The 21336-nt window shown below is 45.7% G+C and overlaps 1 protein-coding gene across 3 annotated transcripts in view; it reads right to left on the bottom strand.

Moving 5' to 3' along the window:
* Positions 1 to 18328, bottom strand: part of ANKFY1 (ankyrin repeat and FYVE domain containing 1) — a 32369-nt gene extending 14041 nt beyond the window's left edge. The window contains exons 1-12 of one of the 3 annotated variants that reach the window (XM_051809280.1): positions 18211 to 18328; positions 13746 to 13938; positions 12164 to 12282; positions 9699 to 9837; positions 8082 to 8205; positions 6463 to 6612; positions 5381 to 5546; positions 3187 to 3391; positions 2313 to 2381; positions 1391 to 1590; positions 866 to 963; positions 258 to 483 (exon numbers count right to left, since the gene is read on the bottom strand). In XM_051809280.1, coding sequence (XP_051665240.1) covers positions 258 to 483; positions 866 to 963; positions 1391 to 1590; positions 2313 to 2381; positions 3187 to 3391; positions 5381 to 5546; positions 6463 to 6612; positions 8082 to 8205; positions 9699 to 9837; positions 12164 to 12282; positions 13746 to 13938; positions 18211 to 18220 — 1699 coding nt within the window. In that variant the 5' untranslated portion in view covers positions 18221 to 18328. Of the gene's footprint in view, positions 1 to 257; positions 484 to 865; positions 964 to 1390; positions 1591 to 2312; positions 2382 to 3186; positions 3392 to 5380; positions 5547 to 6462; positions 6613 to 8081; positions 8206 to 9698; positions 9838 to 11819; positions 11910 to 12163; positions 12283 to 13745; positions 13939 to 18210 lie in introns of those variants that run through there. The other 2 variants (XM_051809281.1, XM_051809282.1) reach the window with 2 other exon arrangements.
* Between the last annotated feature and the right edge of the window lie 3008 nt (positions 18329 to 21336).

The raw sequence follows: 21336 nt of genomic DNA, 5'->3' as shown, positions 1-21336 counted from the left end.
CTCAGTTGTACAAGCAGAACAGAACCCAGGATTAACTGTTCAAGTCCATTATCTACAGTGGAGAATTCACAAGCACTCACAGGCAAAATAATTTTCTAGTCTTAACAAGCAGATGATTTGAGTTTAAGACTATATTTAGCCTGTCTTATTAACTGCTCTACTTTAAAAATGCTTACAGTTTGTCAAACACAGCTCAGATGCCATCTTGACACACCAATTCCCTACAGCACCAACAGTCTGAACCAGGAAACACCTACCTTTTTGTTCCAGGATGACTGACACCACATCTGGGTGATTGTAAGCAATGGCCATGTGGAGGGGAGTTTGCAGATAAACATTCTCTGCTGTTGGAGGAGCAGATGCATCCTTCTGCCCAAGCACTGCTTCTGCTGTCTGGATGTTGGGATTGGCTCCTTGCTGCAGGAGTTCTGCTGTCAGGTTGGCCAGGCCGTGCCTGCAGGCTGTGTGCAGGGCGGTTTCTCCCTTTAATAAACAGGGTGCTGGGTTAACAGCTGGAGACATGCAGAGAAGCAGCTTTTAAACTACTATTCCCACAAGAACGGGTGTGAAGAGCTTCACTCCTAGTAGCTGAAGCTCCTTAGGACTTACAAACTACTTCAGTCAGCTTTCATTAAGAACTATCACACCAGGCACTGAGGGAGGTGTTAGAAGCATGTTAACAACTGCTGATGCTGCAAGAACAGTGCCACAAGAAGGGGCTGATCACCAGTAAATACCTGAAAACATGCAAAAGTTCACAAAGTGCTCCAACTTGCTTTAAGCTACGGTTTAGCAATGAGAGATCTCTGCTGGCTTATTTCTGAAGAGCAATCAGGAAACTTTCAGTCTAAGTTTCTGCTTTTACCCGTTTGTTTTGGTGGTTGACTTTTGCTCCGTGAGTTGCTAGGAAGAGAGAAGCTGCCTCATTTCCTGCACCAGCTGCCCTCTGAAGCAAGCAGTTTCCTAAAGAAAAACCAGGAACACTGTCAGAGTGCTATTCCAACCACATTTTGATACTAACAAGTGTGCTAACACCTTCCCCACTACCTTACAACATTGAAGTTTGAAGTCAACAAAGAAAATCTTGCCTATTAGTAGCCCCCTTGCAACTCTGGACTGGACATGCACTACCATTTAGCAATACACATTTTGAAACTCTAAAGAGGATATTAGAACCTGGCAATGAGTCCAGATTTTCTGTCACTTCCTGCAAGTCCAGCTCAGCCTGGGGCTGTCAGTGCTTCAGCTCTGGGTAAAGCTGCTACCACCTCCCATTTACTGTGCAGCAAATGCTGTTGAAACCTCATCCAGCTCCTCTGAGTGCAGTCAGCATTTAAGCAATTAACTTACAAGCCTTTCACCTACACAGAAATACAAACCTCTGGTTTACCTGTCACTGTGTCTGGAGCATCTGTGTTGCTGCCTCGTTGGATCAACCTTGCTGCAAAACTGTTCTCATCAAAGGAGGTTCCGTTCACAACAGGGGCATCCTCAAAGGGGTTCACAGACTGATCAGACGACACAGTGATGTACTGAACTGCAAGCCACAGAGCTGTGCTTCCTTCATGATCCTTCAGCTCCAAGTCTAGTCTAAAAATAAGAGTTAGTGTCCCCCAGTTTATACCTTAAAAAGTGGTTCCCCATCTCAGCTTAAGTTTCAAGAGGCTGAACAGCTGTACTAGCTCATCTCGTACCTCACTGACAACTCCTGCTTGCCAAAAAACCTGCTGTAGCTCCAGTTACCTCAGAGAATATGGGAATACTCTGAAACAAGCACAACACCTTCTAGGACTACTAGAGTCAAACTTATTGCTCCCAGGAGAAGTGTGGCCCTGGTAGATCTGGGCTCCCACTAAGTATAGCAAAGAGGCAACTCCTTTTTGTATTTGAGTAAACTGTGTGCAAGAACTGCAAATTCAACTGCAAAGAAACTGAGTCAAGCAAAGTGTTCTGCTTCACCACCCTAAGAAGTCACCTGTGGCAGCTTTAAGCAGAACCCAAGAACATATTGAGACATTTCGAGTATTATCACTCCTTTTAGCTCCACTACAAATGGATGTTACTACATCACCTTTGAAATTATTTCACCCTCTTTGAAAAACACAAGAGATTCAGTTTGCTGCTTCTCTACAGTAGGGCAAAACCTCATGTGGCTTCTGGCACCTTTAGTTATGCAAAGCCTTTACACTTTTGCATCCCAAGCCCATTACTGGTCTTACTATAAGGCAAAGAGGTACAGAGGAGTTGTTAAACCAGGTTTCATATATTCACTGTACAAGGTAACGTGTGTTTTACATGTAAAAGGAACTTACTGCTTGCACTGGAGCAGCTGACTGAACACAGGCTCGTTCCTGACCACGATGGACACGTGTAACGGGGTCCTGTAATTGCAGCAAAAAAGTACAGTTACATCAGGAACAAGAGAGACACTTGATTTTGGCCCTGGTCATCAACATGCCCCTGCAGATTTATGGGCTTAACTTCTGTCTTTTCTTTCAGAAGGGCACAAACACATCTCAAAACAAAGAGCAGTCTACTCTTCCAGTGGACACACTTTCAAATAATTTGCTGTAAGCAACTCAATGTAAGAGTGAACTTTCAAGGAAGAAGCACAAGAGCTTGATCTATTGGAACTTTGTACACACAGTTCTTGTGCCCTGGAGTATATCAGCTTGTGTACAGCTGATATACTCCAAGTCTTCTATATTATTTTATACACTTGTGTGCCAGCCCAACCTAACCTGTGAAACAGCTTCCTGAAACAGGCCCTGCACTTCAGATGAACACACTGCACATACTGGCTTGCTTTGAGGTAATTTCAGTTTCCCTGACAGCTTCAAAGGGAAGTATCTTTCAGAAATACTATTTGGCATCTTAGCTGGCCTTCTTTACTGTTCAGTGATTCAATAAAGGCAAATTAACTGTGTGCCATGTGTCCTAACACCATCAGCTCACCCCAGCTTTCTGTAGCGGGGCTGTGTTTAATTGGCATGACAGGGAACCATTCAGCCTGCACAGCTTTCTGCTCTGAGTGCTGCCCACAGGTCTCCAACTGGCTCCACAAATTCACTCTTCCTGCTTTCCAGTCTCACCTGTGCTTTACTGACAGACCTGAGCAGGTTCTCAGCACCTGATCAGCACAGCACTATCTGTTAAAGTGCTGACTTGGCTTCCCCCAGTATTTACCTGCCTTTGTTGTCCTGCATGTTTGGGTTGGCTCCTGCCTGCAGGAGGGACTCTGCAATCTGTGCCATCTCTGCCATGACATCAGGGGAGTGCTTCTTGGGGCTGTAGGATGCCACGAGGTGCAGAGGGGTCTCCTGGTCCCCCAGTGTAGCAGCATTCACACGGGCACCGTTTTTAATGAGAAAGTTTGCAGCAAATTTATCTCCTTTGGGGAAACAAAACAAGGTTATTTGTGGATAGATACACCCTATGTACTTTATACTCCAGAAAACAGATACACAGGATTTCCCTTCAGACCATACATTCATTCCAACACAAGAGTCTGCTCCTACAATGCCTTAGCAATAGGCAACTTCAACCCTTCACTGCAAAGTCAGGACTAAAATATTTCACAAGCCCTTGGAAAAAGTTTTTTGTCCACAGGTGACTCAAGTTCACACACGAGTTTATTATTATTGTGATACTGAATTTGCTAGTTCCTCCATCAAAACAACTCATTGCTGCTTTAATTGACCACTGGACAAACTGTGACACCAAACATACAAGTATTGTTTTCAACAAAAGGTACCATTCCAGGGCATCAGTCAAAAGTGTGTAGTTGAAGTCAGTCACCTGTTCAGTCCTGCTACACAAACAAGCAGTAACACAGCCTTTGCTCTGGAAGGCTTAGCTCCATTATATCTAGGATAAGGCCTTTAGCAGTTCAAACCCACCACGCACAGCATTCCCAAGAACCCCCTCTTGAGAGCTTCTCAGGAGTCAGAGCTCAGGCCCACTGAGACACATGGAAGCTTGGACTTGAACCACCAGGGTGCAAACAATGGCCTCAGGGTCATATTTCATATTAACCACCCTCACTCCAAAGAGTACCTTGAACAGACACAGTCACACCTTGTTTGGCCTGAATGCACGACTGGAGAACAAAGAACAGGGTTCCAATCTATATTGCTGTATTATCTCTGCCAATGAAACCCCAAATCCCATTTTCTGATTCCCATGTCTGACATTCCCCCACTCTCCAGCCATCAGAAGTGATAAGAATCACGTGGCAAGTTCAGACAATTTGCTTTAGCTCCATTTCCAGAACATGTGATAGTTAACAGTGATTGATTCACTGAAGCTGTGGTTACTGAGAAGCAAGCATTCATTCTCAGAGCCCTAGCTCAGACTGAAAGCAGACAGCACAACCAGAGGACAAATGCCAGTGCTCTACAGGCCTGCAGCCACCACCACACTGACCTATGCCTAGAGGGTCTCCTACTCCTGCTCAAGTTTCATTCACAGGATCAGCCACCAGCTTTACCCTGTTTAGATATGTAGGAGATTAAAAGAAGAAGTTGGGAGCTGAGTTTAAGTGTTTTGAGCCCAAAATAACTTCTAGGAGTCCCAGAGAGTTTGCTGTTAAAAATAAACTCATGCTTGGCTTTCTGGAGCAGAGCTGCCAAAGACATTGCAGGAAACCAGCAGCACGAGGTGTTCACTGCAGATTTTTCCCACACTTTGACCACAGGCCAAGATGCTGCTGATCCAAAGCCTTCAGAGTGCTGTGGCCATGGCAACCAGGTCCTGCTGTGCTCCAGTTCTCATCAGATGCATTTCCCACTCTGAGGTGGAGATCAGCTCAACATAACCCTGTAGTTGTACTCAGACTCCAGTGGTAACTACACTGCTATTCAGCAGAGCTTTGAAAATATTCAGACTGGACAGAGGCACCTCCACTTGCTCATCTTCTTTCAGTCACATTTTCCTCCCCTAGGACTGCTGTGCAGTAGCACAGACCCTTGCTGTTAACCAGCACAAAGAAGCATACAGTCCAAGTCTAGAAAAAGATCTCATCTTTATGACTCTCATGCTGTCACACTCAATCCAGCTATTTGTCACACAGACATGGTATTGTCAAATTAGAATATTCCCAGTGTCTCCCTACATTTCTTCCTTTAGCAGGCAATGTTCTACTGGATTGCACCTGGATGGCAAGTAGCACAAGTTTCCCCAGCCAGCAGCCTGGTCTCAGATCCAAAGAAGAGTCTGTTTGCTTTTAAGTTTAAAAAAAAAAAAAGAAACAGGACAAAGTCCATCCTTCACTACAATCTTCTAACTGAAGTGACAACTACAATGTGACACAGGAACAGACTTAGGAATCTCGCTGGGAACAACTGAAAGTTAATAAAGCTTCATATCCCCATGTCCTTACCCCTCTGGATGGCTTTGTGCAGCAGACTCCAGCCTCTCGTGTCTGCCCTGTCCACGTCAGCCTTGTGGTTGACCAGGGTAGTGGCAATGCCCTCCAGCCTTTGGGCCAGGGCCAGATCCAGAGCAAGGTCTCCATTGTGATCCAATTCATTGAGCTTCCCAGGAAGCTGCAACACAAACACAGTGCACTGACACTAGAGACAGGCTCACCAGCCCAAGTGAGTGTTTTAACAGCCCAGTCCATGATCAGCAGTCAGCCCTCCAGCTCCAGTGCAGAATCCTGGTGGTGTGTTTTGGTGAGGGCACCCTGCACAGGGACAGTCACTGCACCACAGGCAAAGCTGCCCAGAGGGCTGTTCCATGACAAATCAGGAGCTGTGTTTGCAAGCCTTGTCCAACTCACAGAAAGCAAGACTAGTTCACTCAAACATGTCACCAGATAGGCATATTCAATGTAGGAACAATCATTCAGTTATTCCTTTAAGATACCTCAAATCCCACCTGGATTAGCACCTAGGGGTGTTACATACCAGCAAAGTCCCAGCTTCCAATTAAGACTTGAGGCAACTTAAAGTACTAATTGAATAATTCTTGATAATTAATACTTGAATTCTACATTCTCCCTTGTTGGGGGACATCTTATTCGCTAGTTACTTAGAGTTTTCACCCAAACAGAACAAACACCTGTTACTTCAAACTTTCAACAGAAGAGGGAAAGCATCTGTTCAAAGAAATGATTCTTACTGAACTGCCATAAAGCAGCAAAGTTGACTATTATACCATTCAGTTTTAAATGTACATGGTAATATCAGATAAGGGATTTTATTACACACAGTCTGCTGTATGCAGGGTGTTTCAGAAATGTTATGAATCACTTCTGAATTATGTCTTCATGGAGCCTCTGTTGCTAGACCTCCATGACGTACACAGAGTAGCTGTGGTAATATTAAACATGCAAGTTAAGAATATTAAACATGCAAGTTAAGAATTAGTGAGAAAAATCAGTAACAAGGTTCAGACTGGGAGTTCAAAGCCAGCTACCTGAAACACCAAATTCTAGGAGATAGATCAACTCAGTCTCACCTGTGAATCCATCTCTATTAGATACAAAAAGACCACATCTTCTCTCTCCACTTTAATAGCCTTATGCAGAGGATATTCTGTCTTGGACTTGAACATTTTGTACAGTAACTGGGCACTCATGCTGCTGAAATCTTCCTTACGCAGGTCATCCTGGGAGCAATTAAAGAGAAGGGTAAGCAACACCCCTGTTTTATTTATAGACAAGGCATTGCACAATGGAATTCTGAAGTTCACAAAACAAGCTCAGTGAAAAGTCCCATTTTGGTAACATTTTGGCAGGAACAATCCAAGATAACCTTTTAAGATTTAATCAGGAAGTTTTAAATCTTACATTTTAGTTTCGAGATCACTTAGTGCAATTTTTCTTCCTTTCTGTCTACAGACATGGAAAACCAGCATTGCAGCAGACATCATGGCAGATTAACATCTAAGCTTAAAAACAACCCTCTATCTGGTCTTATTCTTAATTCTGACAAAAAAAGGCCTACAACTTGAAAACTGACAACTCCTCAGAACTTTGTAAAATTATCAATAAAAGTAAACAGAAACTTAGGGGTATAAAGACCTAAATGAGTTAGTGCTCATTTGACTAAACAGAAACAACCTCATTTTCAGGTAGAATTAAGCATGAAAAGTTAGGAACCAGAAGCAGTCAACAGTTAAAAGTGCTGACCCACAGGTTCAGATACAATAATCTTTTTTTATGCATTAACATATCAAAGCTTGTGCCTTAGTATCAGTCAAAGAAAGAAACATCCACATCTGGATGATGCATTTTAGGTTTAGAATAATCTAAATCCCCACACACAAGTCTACTGTTGACAAGCCTTATTGAAAAGGTCAATCCACTACTTAGTTAATCAAACTTTCTTCAAAATAAAAGAGATCAGAGCAAGTGAAACTTCCAAGTCGGTTGCAAGACCATTTGCCTCTCCCTCCATTACTGAAGATAAACTTCCCTGGCTTCCATGAATTATTTATAGAAGTAAAAACAGGTCTGGGATTTGTGACCTGTGTAGACAGAGACCAACTATGGATGAACTTCTAAACAGTTTGGAGTCCAGATTTGATAAACAACCCTCCTGCTTATTAGAACAGTCCCTTTTCTTTGGCTCAGGAAACTGAGACACTTTGTACAGTGAAATAGTTCCAAGGAACAGAACAACTCTTCAGGTTATGAGCTACTCCCCTCCAAGACATTCACACCACACAGACAACAGATTCAACTTCTAAAGACAATTAAAATCTCTCCAAGGAGCCACTTAATGTTCTTTGCTTCAAACATATAATTGTAAAGAACCCCAAACAACACAGTGGCAAAAGTACACGTTGTAAAGATAATCAGGACAGTTGGGAAGGGAGAAGTCACCCTGCCTCAGAAGCAGCCCCAGAACTCACACCAGGGCTCAGCTTTTCATCAGCACTGTTGTCAGTATAACAGGTCACTTTAGTCACTGCAAGTTATCAGGAATCCACGAAATCCCCATCCCAACTGGAATGCTTGTAACCAAGAGATACTGCTGAGGTTAGACACTGCAGTAAGTTAAGCAAAATTCTCCTGATTAAGTTCCCATACTGTGCAAGCATTTTTGCTCTTGTTTCCTCCTGCCAGGACTCACCCAGTGACTGGCAATGATCTCTGCACAGTAGTTCAGGAGGGTGCTGGCACTCAGCTCCTCAGCAGTCTGGTAGAAACGGATGCAGTTCCTGACATTAACTAGTGACATGACTCCTTTTTCACATCTGTCAAAACAGGAAAGCCAGTGGTCAGTAATCCAACAGCTTTGCTGCAATCCCTGTCCCATGTTCTAACAATGTTCCAATACTCCTTTTCCTAGATGCCAGCAGAAGATGGCTTGGACTTGCTTTACCATAAGGTTGAGCAGCATAAACATGCTTCAGTCAGAAGCCCTGAGAGCAGCTTCCCTAAGAGCAGACTTCCATTGGAATCCATCCAGCCACGGGCCAGGGTAACACCACACTGCAGGAATCTGCAAGTGGGGACACATCCCAGTTCTCCCAAGGGCACAAACTGCAGTTCCTTCACTGTGAAGGAGGGGAGATGTGTATCTTCACAGTCCTACAGTGATCACAGGTAGGGGTTGTTCAGATGGGATATTGGGGAAAATGTCTTCATGGAAAGGGTGGTCAGGCACTGGCACAGCTGCCCAGGGCAGTGGTGGAGTCACATCCCTGGAGGGGTTTAACAGACCTGTGGATGTGGCCCTTGGGGACATGGGTTAGTGGTGCCCTTGGCAGGGCTGGATTAATGGTCAGATTTGATCTCAGAGCTCTGCTCCAGACGAAACAATTCCCTTATTTTATGATTCCATACCTACCAAGACATCTAATAATTCCCAGTGGCATCCTAGACATGGATCTGTCACCAGACTACCATGAGCAGACACCTGCTAAGTTCACAGTACAACATGAGGACAGCTTTTAGGCTGGTACAAAGCTTGAAGGCAGTTTTAGCACTGGCCTTACAGATATCAACATCTTTGGTCAGCACACTTGACAGCAGTTTAGTCTGCTTCATGTTGGAGGCACACAAATCATAGATTATGGATGTCATGCACTGCTACAGACACCCCTTGGGCAAAAGATTATTCTATCAAAGGATACTCTGACTAAACCCAAGGCTTTGAAGTTGTACAAAACTTGAAGAGGTTTCAACTTGTACATTCAGGCTTCTCACTAAATGGTTTTTTAGAGCACTCCATCAAGATGACAATCCAGCCTCTACTAGAATGGTAATTGCAATCTCAGAATGGGAAAGCATTGCACTGTTACATTAACTTTATTTCTGAAGAAAAGTTACCACCAAGATGCACAGAAGAGCAGTTATTCCAACTGAAATGTCACCTATGCTATTTTAACACTGCAAGCCACCTCACACTGACTCTTCCCAGCATTCTCTAACAATTCCTTTCCTGCAACTCTCCAGAGCCTGGTGCTATTGTACTGATCTCTGTCTCTTCTTAACATCAAATTAGGGTTGTTAGTTTGACTGGGAGAGGAACTGGAAAGTAAATATATCAGCTGTGAGAAGAACTGCTACAGTTTAACTGTAGAGCAAGGCTTCATTTCCCATTTCCCATAAACTGAATGTCAGGCTGCATTATTAAAACCTCAAGAGTTTGAAAAAGCATAATTTTAGCTAATTGCCAGCAGTTATTTCTATTCAAACAAAGTTGAAGAGTTCAAGCAGATTCACTGTATTTACTAAGACTCACCTTTCCCTAAGCAGCTGGAGTTGGAATTTATTAGCCAGCTTCATGAGCTCTGTCAAGAAGATATCATCTTCTCTGAGCTCCAGTTCATCTGTGTAGATCCACCTCAGCATTGCCATGGTTACCTCTGGGTCAGCATCTGCTGCAGGGAGCAAGAGCATTAATGAAATCCCTAAAAACAATCTCCAGCTCAAGTAGTTGCTGTTCCTTTGACTGCTGAAAGTCACAGCTACCATAAAAAAAGCCTGGTTGAAACTGTACCTCTTTAGTTCAACCAAGATGGCAAAACAGAGGCAAAACTGGGCAAAAGTTGAAACTAATGACAACGTTGGCACCAAGCTGGAAAACCTCTTTCCACTGGAACACTGTGCAGAATGCAGGGAGCCCTATAGCATCTCCTACCTGCTACACAAATGTTGCATATTTAGGGGCCAGTGATGCCCCTATAAAGTCCTTGGACCCTCACATATGGCCAAATACAAATCTACATTTGACAAGCACAAAGTCCCTTTTTGATTTAAGAATCCTCTCTCTATATTACAGCCACATGTTCTGAACTGCTGCATTCCAAAGGCACTTGCACCTTGCTACACCTTGGAAATGACTCCAAAGCACTTCAAACTGCTGGGAACCATTTCCAGGAAAGGTGCAAAAGTGCCAGTCCAAGGACCTGCTCAGATTTCAGGTGTTTACAAGACTGACCACAAACTGATGTTTTACATAGTGAGAAAACTCAAACCTGTACCACAGGACACTACACAAGCCCAATGGTCTTTGTCACCCACTCACAAGTATAGTCACAACCCTTCTTACAAGGATGCAGATGAGAATAACTGCAGTAAGACAAATTACCACAAAAATACCAGTCATTTAGAAAACTAGCCTTACTCCTTTAAACTGTTTTGTTTTTAAAATGAAAAAAATTTAAAGTTGAAAACCTTTAAGAGACTGAAATACCCATCCTAAAACATCTTTAGATCTGCAGAGCATCAGCAGTCCTTGGCATGAACAGCCTCCCAGGAATCAGGAGGCTTGAGTAAGGCAAGTATTTTTTGCCAGACTTGAAGCAATCAGAAAACCTACTTGAGATGTACAATCAGCTGTGCCTTGGCAGAGGTAAGAAGTGCATCTTCTCCCTCTCAACAAGAGAACATGTGTTCATCTCTTCCTACCCTTTAAAGATTAGAAAACTCTACAGATCACATGAACTCTAAAGACACTCAACTGCTGTCTGTATTTTGGAGATAAGATTCAGGCAATCTCAGCTTGCAAGTTCTTAAGAGAACCCCTTAAGAAAACACAACAATATCCAGGGAGCAGCTTGTTGCTCGTTCCAGCTACTTCATAATCCTTGTGCCACTTCTCAAATTTTATAAAAAATTCAATTTTACAGTGGAAAGTATCATTTACTAGTACTTCTTTCAAGCATCATTTTGTAACAGGAAGTGTTTGCACTGTTAAACATTTAAGACTGCAGTTACAGTTGAGATTTTCAGCTTAGCTGTGGAGCTAGAAATGCTGTGCACTGCCACTGGTAACAAGACTACAATTAACATAAGAGCTTTTTAGTAATAATTTTTGTTAGCATAGCACTCAAATTAAGAATTCCCTGGCATCTGTTTTCTTGTGGCTGCAGAAAGACCCATAAATCACATTGCAAGGAAGCCCATGCTGTCTCATAAAACCAGCTTGCTGTGACTTGCTCCTTTTCCAGTTTGTCTGCACTTGGGATTCACAGTAAGATTAAGTGCAGAAAGTGAAGCCAGTGCTTAATATTCAACATGCCAGTCAGCAGCCTGCTTAACTTCATACCTGGTTTTAATGCTCATAAATTAATTGTATAAGGTTCTTCCACACTGTTAAGGGCAGAAAAGCCTGTCAAGAGGTTCAATCTGTAGAAACACTGCCCAGTGTAAGTACATGCAAGAAACAGCAGAACAAAACACTCATGTAGAAGACAGTCTTTCAGAAACCTTCTCTTCCTCACCTGTTTTGCAAAGGTATCAAAGTGCCAAAGCAAACACCTTTAATAACACCAGTATTTGGATTCACTTCCCACACACACCGTGTTAACAAGCAGCAAGGTATTTCCATGACACACTTCAGAGAAATGATGCACACTACCTCAAAAAGCCCTGTCCTTAGAAAGGAAGAAGTCAAGTTCCTCCAAATAGATTTGTTTTTCATTATGTTTAGTTGACTCTAGAAAAGACAAACAGGCCACCAATCTCAGCCCCTGTTTGTTAAAGAGAGAGAAGGCAGGTTATTGATTTAACCAGCACTAACACCCAGGTCACAAGCTCACCACCACGTTTCAGAGACTCTGAAATCCGTAACCAACAGATCAAGCACCACTTTCAGTGGACAGCACTGGTCTGGAAGGCACACAGGTAACCTTTTCCCAACAGGCCCTTTCAGCAGTCACCCTAAAGGCAATCAAAGCATCACAACACTCAGCAGGGACTGACCTGACAGATCCAGCTCCTCGGTGGAGGCGAGGTTGGCGAGGCTCCACGTGTCACTGCGCGCCGCCAAGACAAATTTGTGAGCTCTGATGTGCTTGTCCCCAACCTTTATCTTCAGATCACTGAGAAAAGAGCATCAACATGTATAATGCAGACTCCCCCTGTGCTTGGATACATATGGATTCAGCATCTCCACCTGTCCTAGTATCCCCATTTAGGTTCAAGTTGTTGGAGACTTAAAACACATTCATTTTTTTAAGTAGAACATGTCAGATGACAATTCTTATTTTTCTAGGGAGAAATGCAATCAGTCATTAGTATTTCAAGTGCTTGGTTAGGGTTGGGTTTTTTTTTTAACCATTTCAGAATGAACAGCAAGAGGATTATTGCAGAAGTTAGGAAAAGCCAACAATCTTGAGGTTAAATATTTATGTCACAGTGTCCATACTAATACTGTCAGCTAAGCACCAGTGGTTTCAGGCAAGACCAGCAAGAGCACAATGCTGTTTGACAGCAATCTGAGTGCAAGGCAGAATCCTCAGCTCCCAGGAGACCAGCTGTCAAGAACACCAGCTTCATCCTGACCCCTTTACACCAGGTTATTCTCTGTAGTTAGAAAATACCTGCCCTGCTTATTTTAAAGTCCCACGGCTTGCAAATGCTCTGGCTGTGTAGGTGCTTTCCAGACCATTTTGTAACTCAAAGCTATAAACTACAGGACAAAACAGAGATGTTACTTAACAAAACCTGCACTGGGACTCACCACCTTTCTCATTTTACATCTGTAGGTCCTTTCAGACAACATTTCTGTGCCTTTAAAGCTGAACAGAAATAAAGTGATCCAACTCTTCTGACATATCCTACCTAACAAATCTTTCACCCAGCAGGCTACAGTGAGTTCTTGCAGGCACAGACCCTTCTCTCAGGGAGGCTCATGAAGAGATGGCCAGGCAAGGAAGTTGAATCAAAATAGGTTCTCCCTTTACATGACTAAACTCCTTTGCTACCTTGGCATTGCTTTCAGTAACAGCAAAGAAATTGATAAATATCACTGTAGTTTCAGAATTAAATCAGTTCAGGGATCTGGAGTATTGAAGGTGATCCTTAATGTGCCTATGGAAAAGAAACCATTAAACCTAATTATGTGTTGAGATTTAAAAATACAGTATGACTTGTATCACTGCATCATATACATCACTAATACAGCCAGACAAGCCAATTTAATCAGGCTTCTTTACACACAAGAGGAGCACAGAACTGGCTTCAAGGACAGAGCCTTTCAAGAAAGTAAGGTTTTCCAGATATGTTGTGTAATTATTCCATCCACTAGACCAGTTCAAAATTACTTCTGTTCAGAGGGAGCTTGGCTGTTGATAGTGATCATGGTCAGTTTTCTCTGAATTTGTCTTAAGTGTCAGTCTTAGAGACAAACTTCTGCTTAGAGCTCTTGATTCAACACCTGGATTCAGTGTGCCACCCGATCTTCCACCTGCAACTCTTTCCCACCATGCAGCAAAGCACTTCCCCTAGGACCAGGACCCAGTGCAGCCATGAAGATCAAAGGTGCCAGAGAGGGATCCCTCACCTGTACTGCTCCTGCTGGTAGAGCTCAGCCACGATGGTGAGAAGCCGACTGATGAAGGTGTCGCTGGCATTGTCCTGGTTGGCCTCCACAGCCAGGAGGCTGCACCTCCTCTCTGTGTCCACCAGCTTCTTCTGCAGCTTCACATACTCCTGGCGGAGGAGCAGCAGGTGCTTTTCCAGCTTGGCCACCTCCTCTGCAAGGCACAGTGTCACTCCAGGTAAGGTTGAGACATGCACACCTTTGGTGGCTGAGGGCAGCTCGCCCTCAGATTGCACATCCAGTTAATCACACAGCACTCCAGGAAGGGTCTCTCCTCTTCCACTGTGTTTGAGCATCTCACCCCCAATATTAAACCTTCTATTTCAAATCATTTCCATAAACACATCAAAAAACATAATACAGTGATAGAAGCCACTTACAAGGAAAGTTCTGAACTCTGTTTTGTCAGGAATGCTGTAAGTTTTCTAAAGCCATGGGAGTCCATGACTGTGGGAATTATGATGGGGTAGAGGACTAACTCTTTGGTTCTTACCCATTTTTTCAGGCCAGTTAAGATGTCATTTGACTTCAGAGCTGAGACTTAAAACACAAGTGAGCATTAGAACAGTTGCTGAAGTACCATATCTGTCTTAGCTACTGTCAGCTAAGAAACACCTTACAAATCTAACCAATGATTGTAAGTGGGAAAGTTCCTACAAGATTACTCCCTACCAGCCAGGAATTCATCATTCAATGACCTTCCCTCAAATATTTACTAAATGTCACTAATACAAACAACGAGAAACTGAGCTCTGTTGATCAGTGCTTTCTTCTTGCTTCTGTAGAAAAGTTCAACAGCACAGCTGACCTTGGCCTTGCAGACAGAACACCTCATTCAGCCTTTCCTCTACCAACTCTGCAGCAAATGCTCCCTCCTAAGTCTTTAAACTTAACTACTGCAATGGACAAACAGAAAGCAATATATTTTATTCTCTGTTTGTACTTGTATTCTATGAAGGTACTTCCTTCAACAGCTTTTTACTCAGCTTCATCCTTTAAAATTTCATAGATATCATCTCCTTTGGGATAGCTTCCTTTTTCTACTGAAATATGCTGTGATTTCAGAATTGTGCCACACCAACCCTCAAAGAGGGTTTGAAATCCTGCTGTGGTCAGTCTTTCTATCTGAAGATAAATGTAGTGTTGGTGTTCTCAGAATTAGAAGGGCACATCTATTGAGCAATGGCTTCCTGACTGATTCCTAAGGAAGGTGTCAGGGGGCACAGAGCAAGTGCTACTGTTAGAGCAGGGAAAGCTGGAGTCTGACAGCAACCCAGAGGGAAAGACACTGAGAACTGCACCAAAAATTAGAGTATGAACACCACCACTGTCCACACAGCAAGAGTTTTAGGTGCTAAACAAATTCAAATGCCATTCAAATTCAGCTGCCCACCGAACCTCACAGCACACAGCACCTCAGAGAAACACTGCACCTCCCAGTCCTCCCCGGGAGTGGGATGGTGGGAATAAAGAGCCAGTACCAGAGGTAACATCTCAAATATTGCCACTCCACCAAGGTCAGCTCCCTGGCTCCAAATTAGCCTGAGTTCAATAGGGCACAAGGCAGAACTACCTTGAAACCCTAAAAAGCAGCAACTGAAGCTTTGTGCATCACTGACCATCAGGCTTGTTCCTGCTGCTCCCAGGGCAATCCCAGACAATCCCTACTGGCAGTGAAAGCACCTCAAGGAACCAAAGCTGTGAGAAATCTTGTTTTCAGACTGACAGCACATCCCTCCTGCAACCTCAGTGAGAAGGATTGAGAGGTATTTGCTTACTGTAATAATCACAAGAGTTGTAAAATAAGAGTTTCTGTTATTCTACATGACAGCTGCACACCTCTTGTGTAGTGGCCACACTTGAGGACAATATTTGATCTCAGAGCACATTTCAAGTGCACATTCACGACAGTTCTCAACACCCAGTTAATCAACACTCACTGAAAAGAGAAAAGCCTCAAGTTTTCCCTGGATATTGTTCACTTAAAGAGTGAACAAGCCAAATGCACAGTTACTGCAGGCACACACCCCCCTAATGAAGATCTTTGCCTCAACACACTGGAAGGACAGACTCAGTAAGACACCACTAAGTCTCTGGCTAAACATCAATCCAAATTACTCAGAGAAGAGATGCCTGGGTTCAGCAGAGAGGGACAGACAAAGTGACTCCCCCTCTGAAATACTCAGTTCCCAGAGGGCCAGGCAAGAAAATAAAAGCAGTGTTTGTTAACAGCTTTCTGGCAGATAGACCAGCATCTCATGAACTGGCAGTTTATGTTCCATATCAAAGACTTCAAAGAGGGCTTCAGGAAAGGCCAATGAATTTTTCTTACAGGAGAAGGCACAAAAGCACTTGAGAGCAACTGGATAGTTGAATGCAAAGAGATAAGTAGGGAGGCAACAGGGAATGGGGAGACAGATAGCACCTTCCAAAAATTAAGAGGGTCCAGTGGAAGCTTGTATTGCAGAAAAGAGAACTGTTAAAATCCAAGTGCTTTTTCAAGTCCCATTAGACTGAATTAATTTGAATGGTGTCACTGACACCCTTGCAGCACAACAGCAGCACTCCAGGAGCTCTGCAGAGCTCACCAGAGCCTGACAAAAGGACCCATTACACTGCCCATCCCACCCATCATAAAGCACTCCCAGTAGCAATAAAGGCAAACGTTTGTTTACTTATGAAGTGGAACCAAGTGAAATACTTCAGAAAAATAAATGATTTCCTTACCCCCTCGAGTCAGGTCCTTCCTCCACTGCTCCACACTCTGACCCTCAGCCCCACAATGTACAAGCTGCTGCTTTCTTGTTCTGCCTCATTTTTGCCCAGTTTTGATCTTCACCCTGACACCACCCCAAAGTTGTACAGCAAACTTCCTGCTGCTTTACATTCAAGCCTTAATCCAACAGTTCTTACCCACACCTGCAGATAATCTGCATGCAAACCTCTGGTATTAGTGGTACAGAACTCACAGACACTACAAATGCTCAGCCCTTGTCTTTATAAACTGTTCCATTTGTAGGTAGTAATTGCAGTAAATCTAATTCAGGACTTTTGTACACAGAGGCAACACTTCCTTAAGAAAAAGCACTGGGCTTTGAGCAAATAAGCAGAGTTTGAAAAGCTCCCCTCCTCAATAAGCCTTCACTTTCCTGCTGACTCTCTAAATATCATCACTTCTTAACTAGAAAAATGTTTCTGCATCTAATTACCTTGTTTGAAGGGACAAAACAAGCCTCTCTATCAAGATACCCTACGGAACAGAGTGGTCACGTGCTTCCTTCAGCCAAAAGATCAGAGAATTCCTTGAGTCAGGGAAGAATCTCTGAGAAGTACAGATGTCTGCACCAGGGCTTGCCCCAACTGCAGTTTGTTTCTGCAGAGCAGGACCCTGAGCCAGAGCCTCAGTCCTTGAGGGTCTCAGTGGGCAAAGTTTCACTACCTGAACACAACTTGGACATCTAAAGCCCTCCAGACCTGGTCACTAAGGCTCAAAGGCAAGCCTAAGAGGCTGGTCAGCTAAACGTGGAGCTGTGGGATTCCAGCACACAAGAAGTTAGGAGTTGCTCTAAGGATTTATTAAACGAGCCTGACTGCAGCATCCTCTCAGCTGATACATGACAGAGATCAGCATCTGCTACATCCCAGTCCATCTTCCACAAGTGGTCCTAAAATTCCACCACTGTCTCAGAGTCGCCCTTCAGGAGTTGAAGGCTGTGCTTTGGAGACTGGAAGCTCATTTCCTTTGTAACTCGTGGCATTTTAGCACAGTTTGCCGACTCAGTTCCCTCCGAGGAGAAAAAGAGGAACCTCGTCTTGCAGAAACGAGTAGAACTGTAAAAATCCAAGCGGTTTTTTTCCAAATCCCGTTATACTGAACTGATCTGCACGGTGTCACTGGCACCTTTCAGGCAGAGCAGCAGCACTCCGGGAGCTCTGCAGGTCTCACCAGAGCCTGACAAAAGAGCTCGAGCACAGGTGACCGGGAGGCTGCAGCACAGCCCCGGGAGGCTCCAGGGAAAGCCGGCCGGGATGAGCCCCCCGGGAAGCCCCGGGATGAGCCCCCCGGCCCGGGCGGCACCGCCCGCGGACCCGCCGGACCCACCGCCTGCGGGGAGGGCTCGGCAGGACACCCCAGAGAGCTCTCCCCGCCTGCAGCACCCCGGAGCCACACCGTCCCCACAGCGATCCACACCCCGCCTCCTGAGGAGCGAAGCCGCCCGCGCCCGGCCCGCCCCGGGGGTGCCCGCCCGCGGCCCCCCGCCACCTCCCGCTCGCCTCCGGGGCGGCGCGTCCCCCTCGCCGCGGGCAGGGCGAGCCCGCCCCGGCCCGGGGAGCGGCGGGGGCCGCACACGGGGCAGCCCCGCGAGCGGTAGAGCCCCCGCGGCCCCGGCCCCGCCCGGCCCCTCGCCCGGGCTCCCCCCCTCACCTTCCGCCATGTTGGGTCCGGCGCCGCAGCTCTCGCGAGAGCCGCCGCCCGCCCCGCCGCCACAGCGCGGCGCTCTCGCGAGAGCAGCGCGAGCCGCGGCCGCGCCCCCCACACAGCGGAGCCGGGACCGACCCGCGCCCTCCGCCTTATCCCGCCTTGTCCCGCCTTATCCCGCCTTGTCCCGCCTTGTCCCGCCTTGTCCCGCCTTGTCCCGCGGCTCCTCCCGCTCCGCCGCCGGGACCGGCCCCCGGGAGCCAGCCCCGCCTCGCAGCGGCGGGAAGCGCCGTGCGCTTCCCCCGTGGATGAGGTGCCCGGCGGTGCCGGGGATCCCGTGTGGGCGGTGAAGGGACCGCGCCGACGGGCAGGGCTGGGAGCGCAGGGAAACCGCCCAGCCCCGGCGGAACGCAGCTGGGCATCATCTCTGCATCACCTCGGCTCCACCGGCACCGCCGCCTGCGCCGCTTTTGTCCCGAAGGACACCTGCTGCTGCTCACCCGGGGCCAGCGCGGCTCGCAGCCATCGCTCCTGTCATCGCCACTTCCAGAGAGTTCCTGCTTTTCTTTCAGAGCCAGCACTGGAGCTGTGCCCCTGGACACTGATCTGTGTCCCCTGGATGCTGAAGCTGTGCCCCTGAACAGTGGATTTGTGCTCCCTGGACATTGATCTGTGCCCCTGGACACTGGAGCTGTGCCCGCTGGGTGAAAAGTGGTTTTGAGTGGACAGCAATGACCAAGTACCAGTACCAGGATCGTTTTCCCAGCACAGCTGCCCCTCGGCTGTTCTCGTGGCTCAACATCTCTCCTGCTTAGCTGGATCAGAAAATGCCAACAAGCAATTTTTTTTTGCCTGCCTTGAAGAGCAAATTACAATTAAATGTTTGAAGGCGTTATGTACAGTATTGTCTTACAGACATCATTTTATCTGGACCACGAAGTGACTGACCTTTGAGGAGTTGCTCTGCATCATGTTTATTTTCTGTGCCTGCTGGGTAAGACAGCAAAACCAGAACTGGGCCCAGGAGAGCCACAGATTGTGGTTTTCAGGACATACCACAGAATAACCCATCTCATTTTGCACAGCCTGATGACAACTGTGTATGACTGTGCTGTGTAGGTGACTTACACCACTGCTTCTGGTGCCATTGATCATCTTGAGGAACCGCAGAGAACAGTTATTGCTGCCTGATCAGATTTTAGTTTAATTTCTCAGTAACAACAGAGATCAGATTTCAAACTACTGCAGTGTTTTGAGTCAGGGGAATCAACAATTTCCTCTGAGGATCTGCCTGGGCAGGAAGGTGTCGCATGACAGTCTGTTTAAACCCTGAACAGCCTCTGGTTTGGTTTGAAATCACTGCTGGTGCTTCTGAAGAGATGCAGAAAGGAGACTCGAGGTGCTGCTCTGTGTGCAGGGATGGCACCAACCCAAGAGCAGGGCACCAGATGGTACAGACACAGCAGAGTCCACCCCCCATCGACCTCCCAAAACCCAAAATACACTTCTAATCACTTCAGAATTCATGTCTTCCCTTTATTGATCGTCCAGTGTTTTCTAGGCATCACAGCAGGAAGGAATTTTACCCTGACAGCTCAACAGCCCTTCTGATTTTCAGAGATCTTCTCTGATGCATAAGGGGCAGCAGAGAGAAATACAAAAAAGGAATTAGGATGGCCATATTTATTAATGTTTGATGCTTTTCCTTTCCCCCAGCGATACAGTGTTACCTGGAACACAGGTCACCGTGTTGGGGGAAAAATCAGCTCAAAACCTCAGCCATGATGAGGAGCCCCCAGAGAACCTCAGCAGTGTAACTGAGCACCCAGGATGCACAAACACGACAGCCTGGACAGTCCAAACCAGACACAAGGTCTTGGGGCAAGTGCAACCATGTAATGCTGGTTTACCTGCTTGTTCCCCAAGTATCCTCACAGTCCTTGTCCAAACTGCAGCTCCTCAGTGGTGTTCCCATCTGGTTTGTCAGTAAGTCACAGCTTGTGCCTCTTTAGTGTGGGGCAGGAACAAACAAACAGCCAACTGTGATCACAGCAAAGTGAACTAGGCCATTTCCATCCCTGCCAGAGGATTCCTACAACCTGGACACTTGGCAGCAGCCCCTGAGCTGCCTCCTTCCTTTAGTCAGTGGGCATCAGCCATCCCTGCAGCTTGGACATCAGTGTCCCACAGGAATGTTCCTTTGGAATATCTGGGTCATGGGGAATCACAAACATGTATCTGAATAATTTACGAAGAAGGGAATGAATTCCAGTGCTGTGGAATTCCCAGTCCTTCCACAGCACTGATGCAACACTAACATTTCCAGCCCTACCCCCTAAAGAACAAACAGGCAGCAATTCTGGAGAGCAAACAGAAATAAAGCTTTAAACTATTTTGTGAAGTTACAGGTGAGTCTGTGGTGAACTCTGTTACTTAGGAAGACAAAACAGAGAACTCTGTTGAAGTTGCTGAAAGCAGGAATTACCTTGAATTGCTCTCAGCTCCAGACACACTGTGGAAAGGGAAGGGCAGCCTGTGGGGTAAGAAATCCATTGCTAGGTGTAGGAAGAGCAGCTTCTTCCCAGTGTTTTGTTTATGGAAGGAATGGCACCATGCCACTGAAATTCTGCACAGTCCCAACTCTTAAATAAGTGGAAAAGAAACCTGTTCTCAAGCCATTTTGGGCAAGTGCTCAGACAGGAATTCAAATCAGCTGAGGTGTCTGGGCACCAGCAGCTCTGAAGTGCTGCACACACAGGAGCAGGTTTAACTAATGATTTCACAAAATAATTAGTTCCCAAATATGTAAATGTGGCTATTAAACATATCTATGTTTATCTAAACCACCTGCAGGAGGAAGTAATACCTTTCCTTGTAAATCCTCTTACACTAAATGGCTTTTTTCATCCCTCCCCCCCCAGCTAACAACTGTCACCTCCTTCCACCCCAGCCCACCCCTCACAAAACCTGGAATATGAGTCTTTTAGCACATGCATCTTGGGCAGCAACGTGAAATGAAGTCCAGCCAGCAAATTAGGACTGAAGGCTTCTTACAAGCTGACTCTGACACTGGAACTCTTGATTTATTGGTGGGTTATGCTGGTCTGTGAAAAGAAAACAGTCAAGTAGTTT

The sequence above is a fragment of the Manacus candei genome, unplaced genomic scaffold (assembly GCF_025592945.1).
Source record: "Manacus candei isolate 608988 ecotype Guabito, Panama unplaced genomic scaffold, ASM2559294v1 h1tg000076l, whole genome shotgun sequence".
In the NCBI taxonomy this organism is placed as follows: Eukaryota; Metazoa; Chordata; class Aves; order Passeriformes; family Pipridae; genus Manacus; species Manacus candei.
Note: the sequence above shows the minus strand (reverse complement) of the source record. Positions and strands in the feature narration are given on the sequence as shown.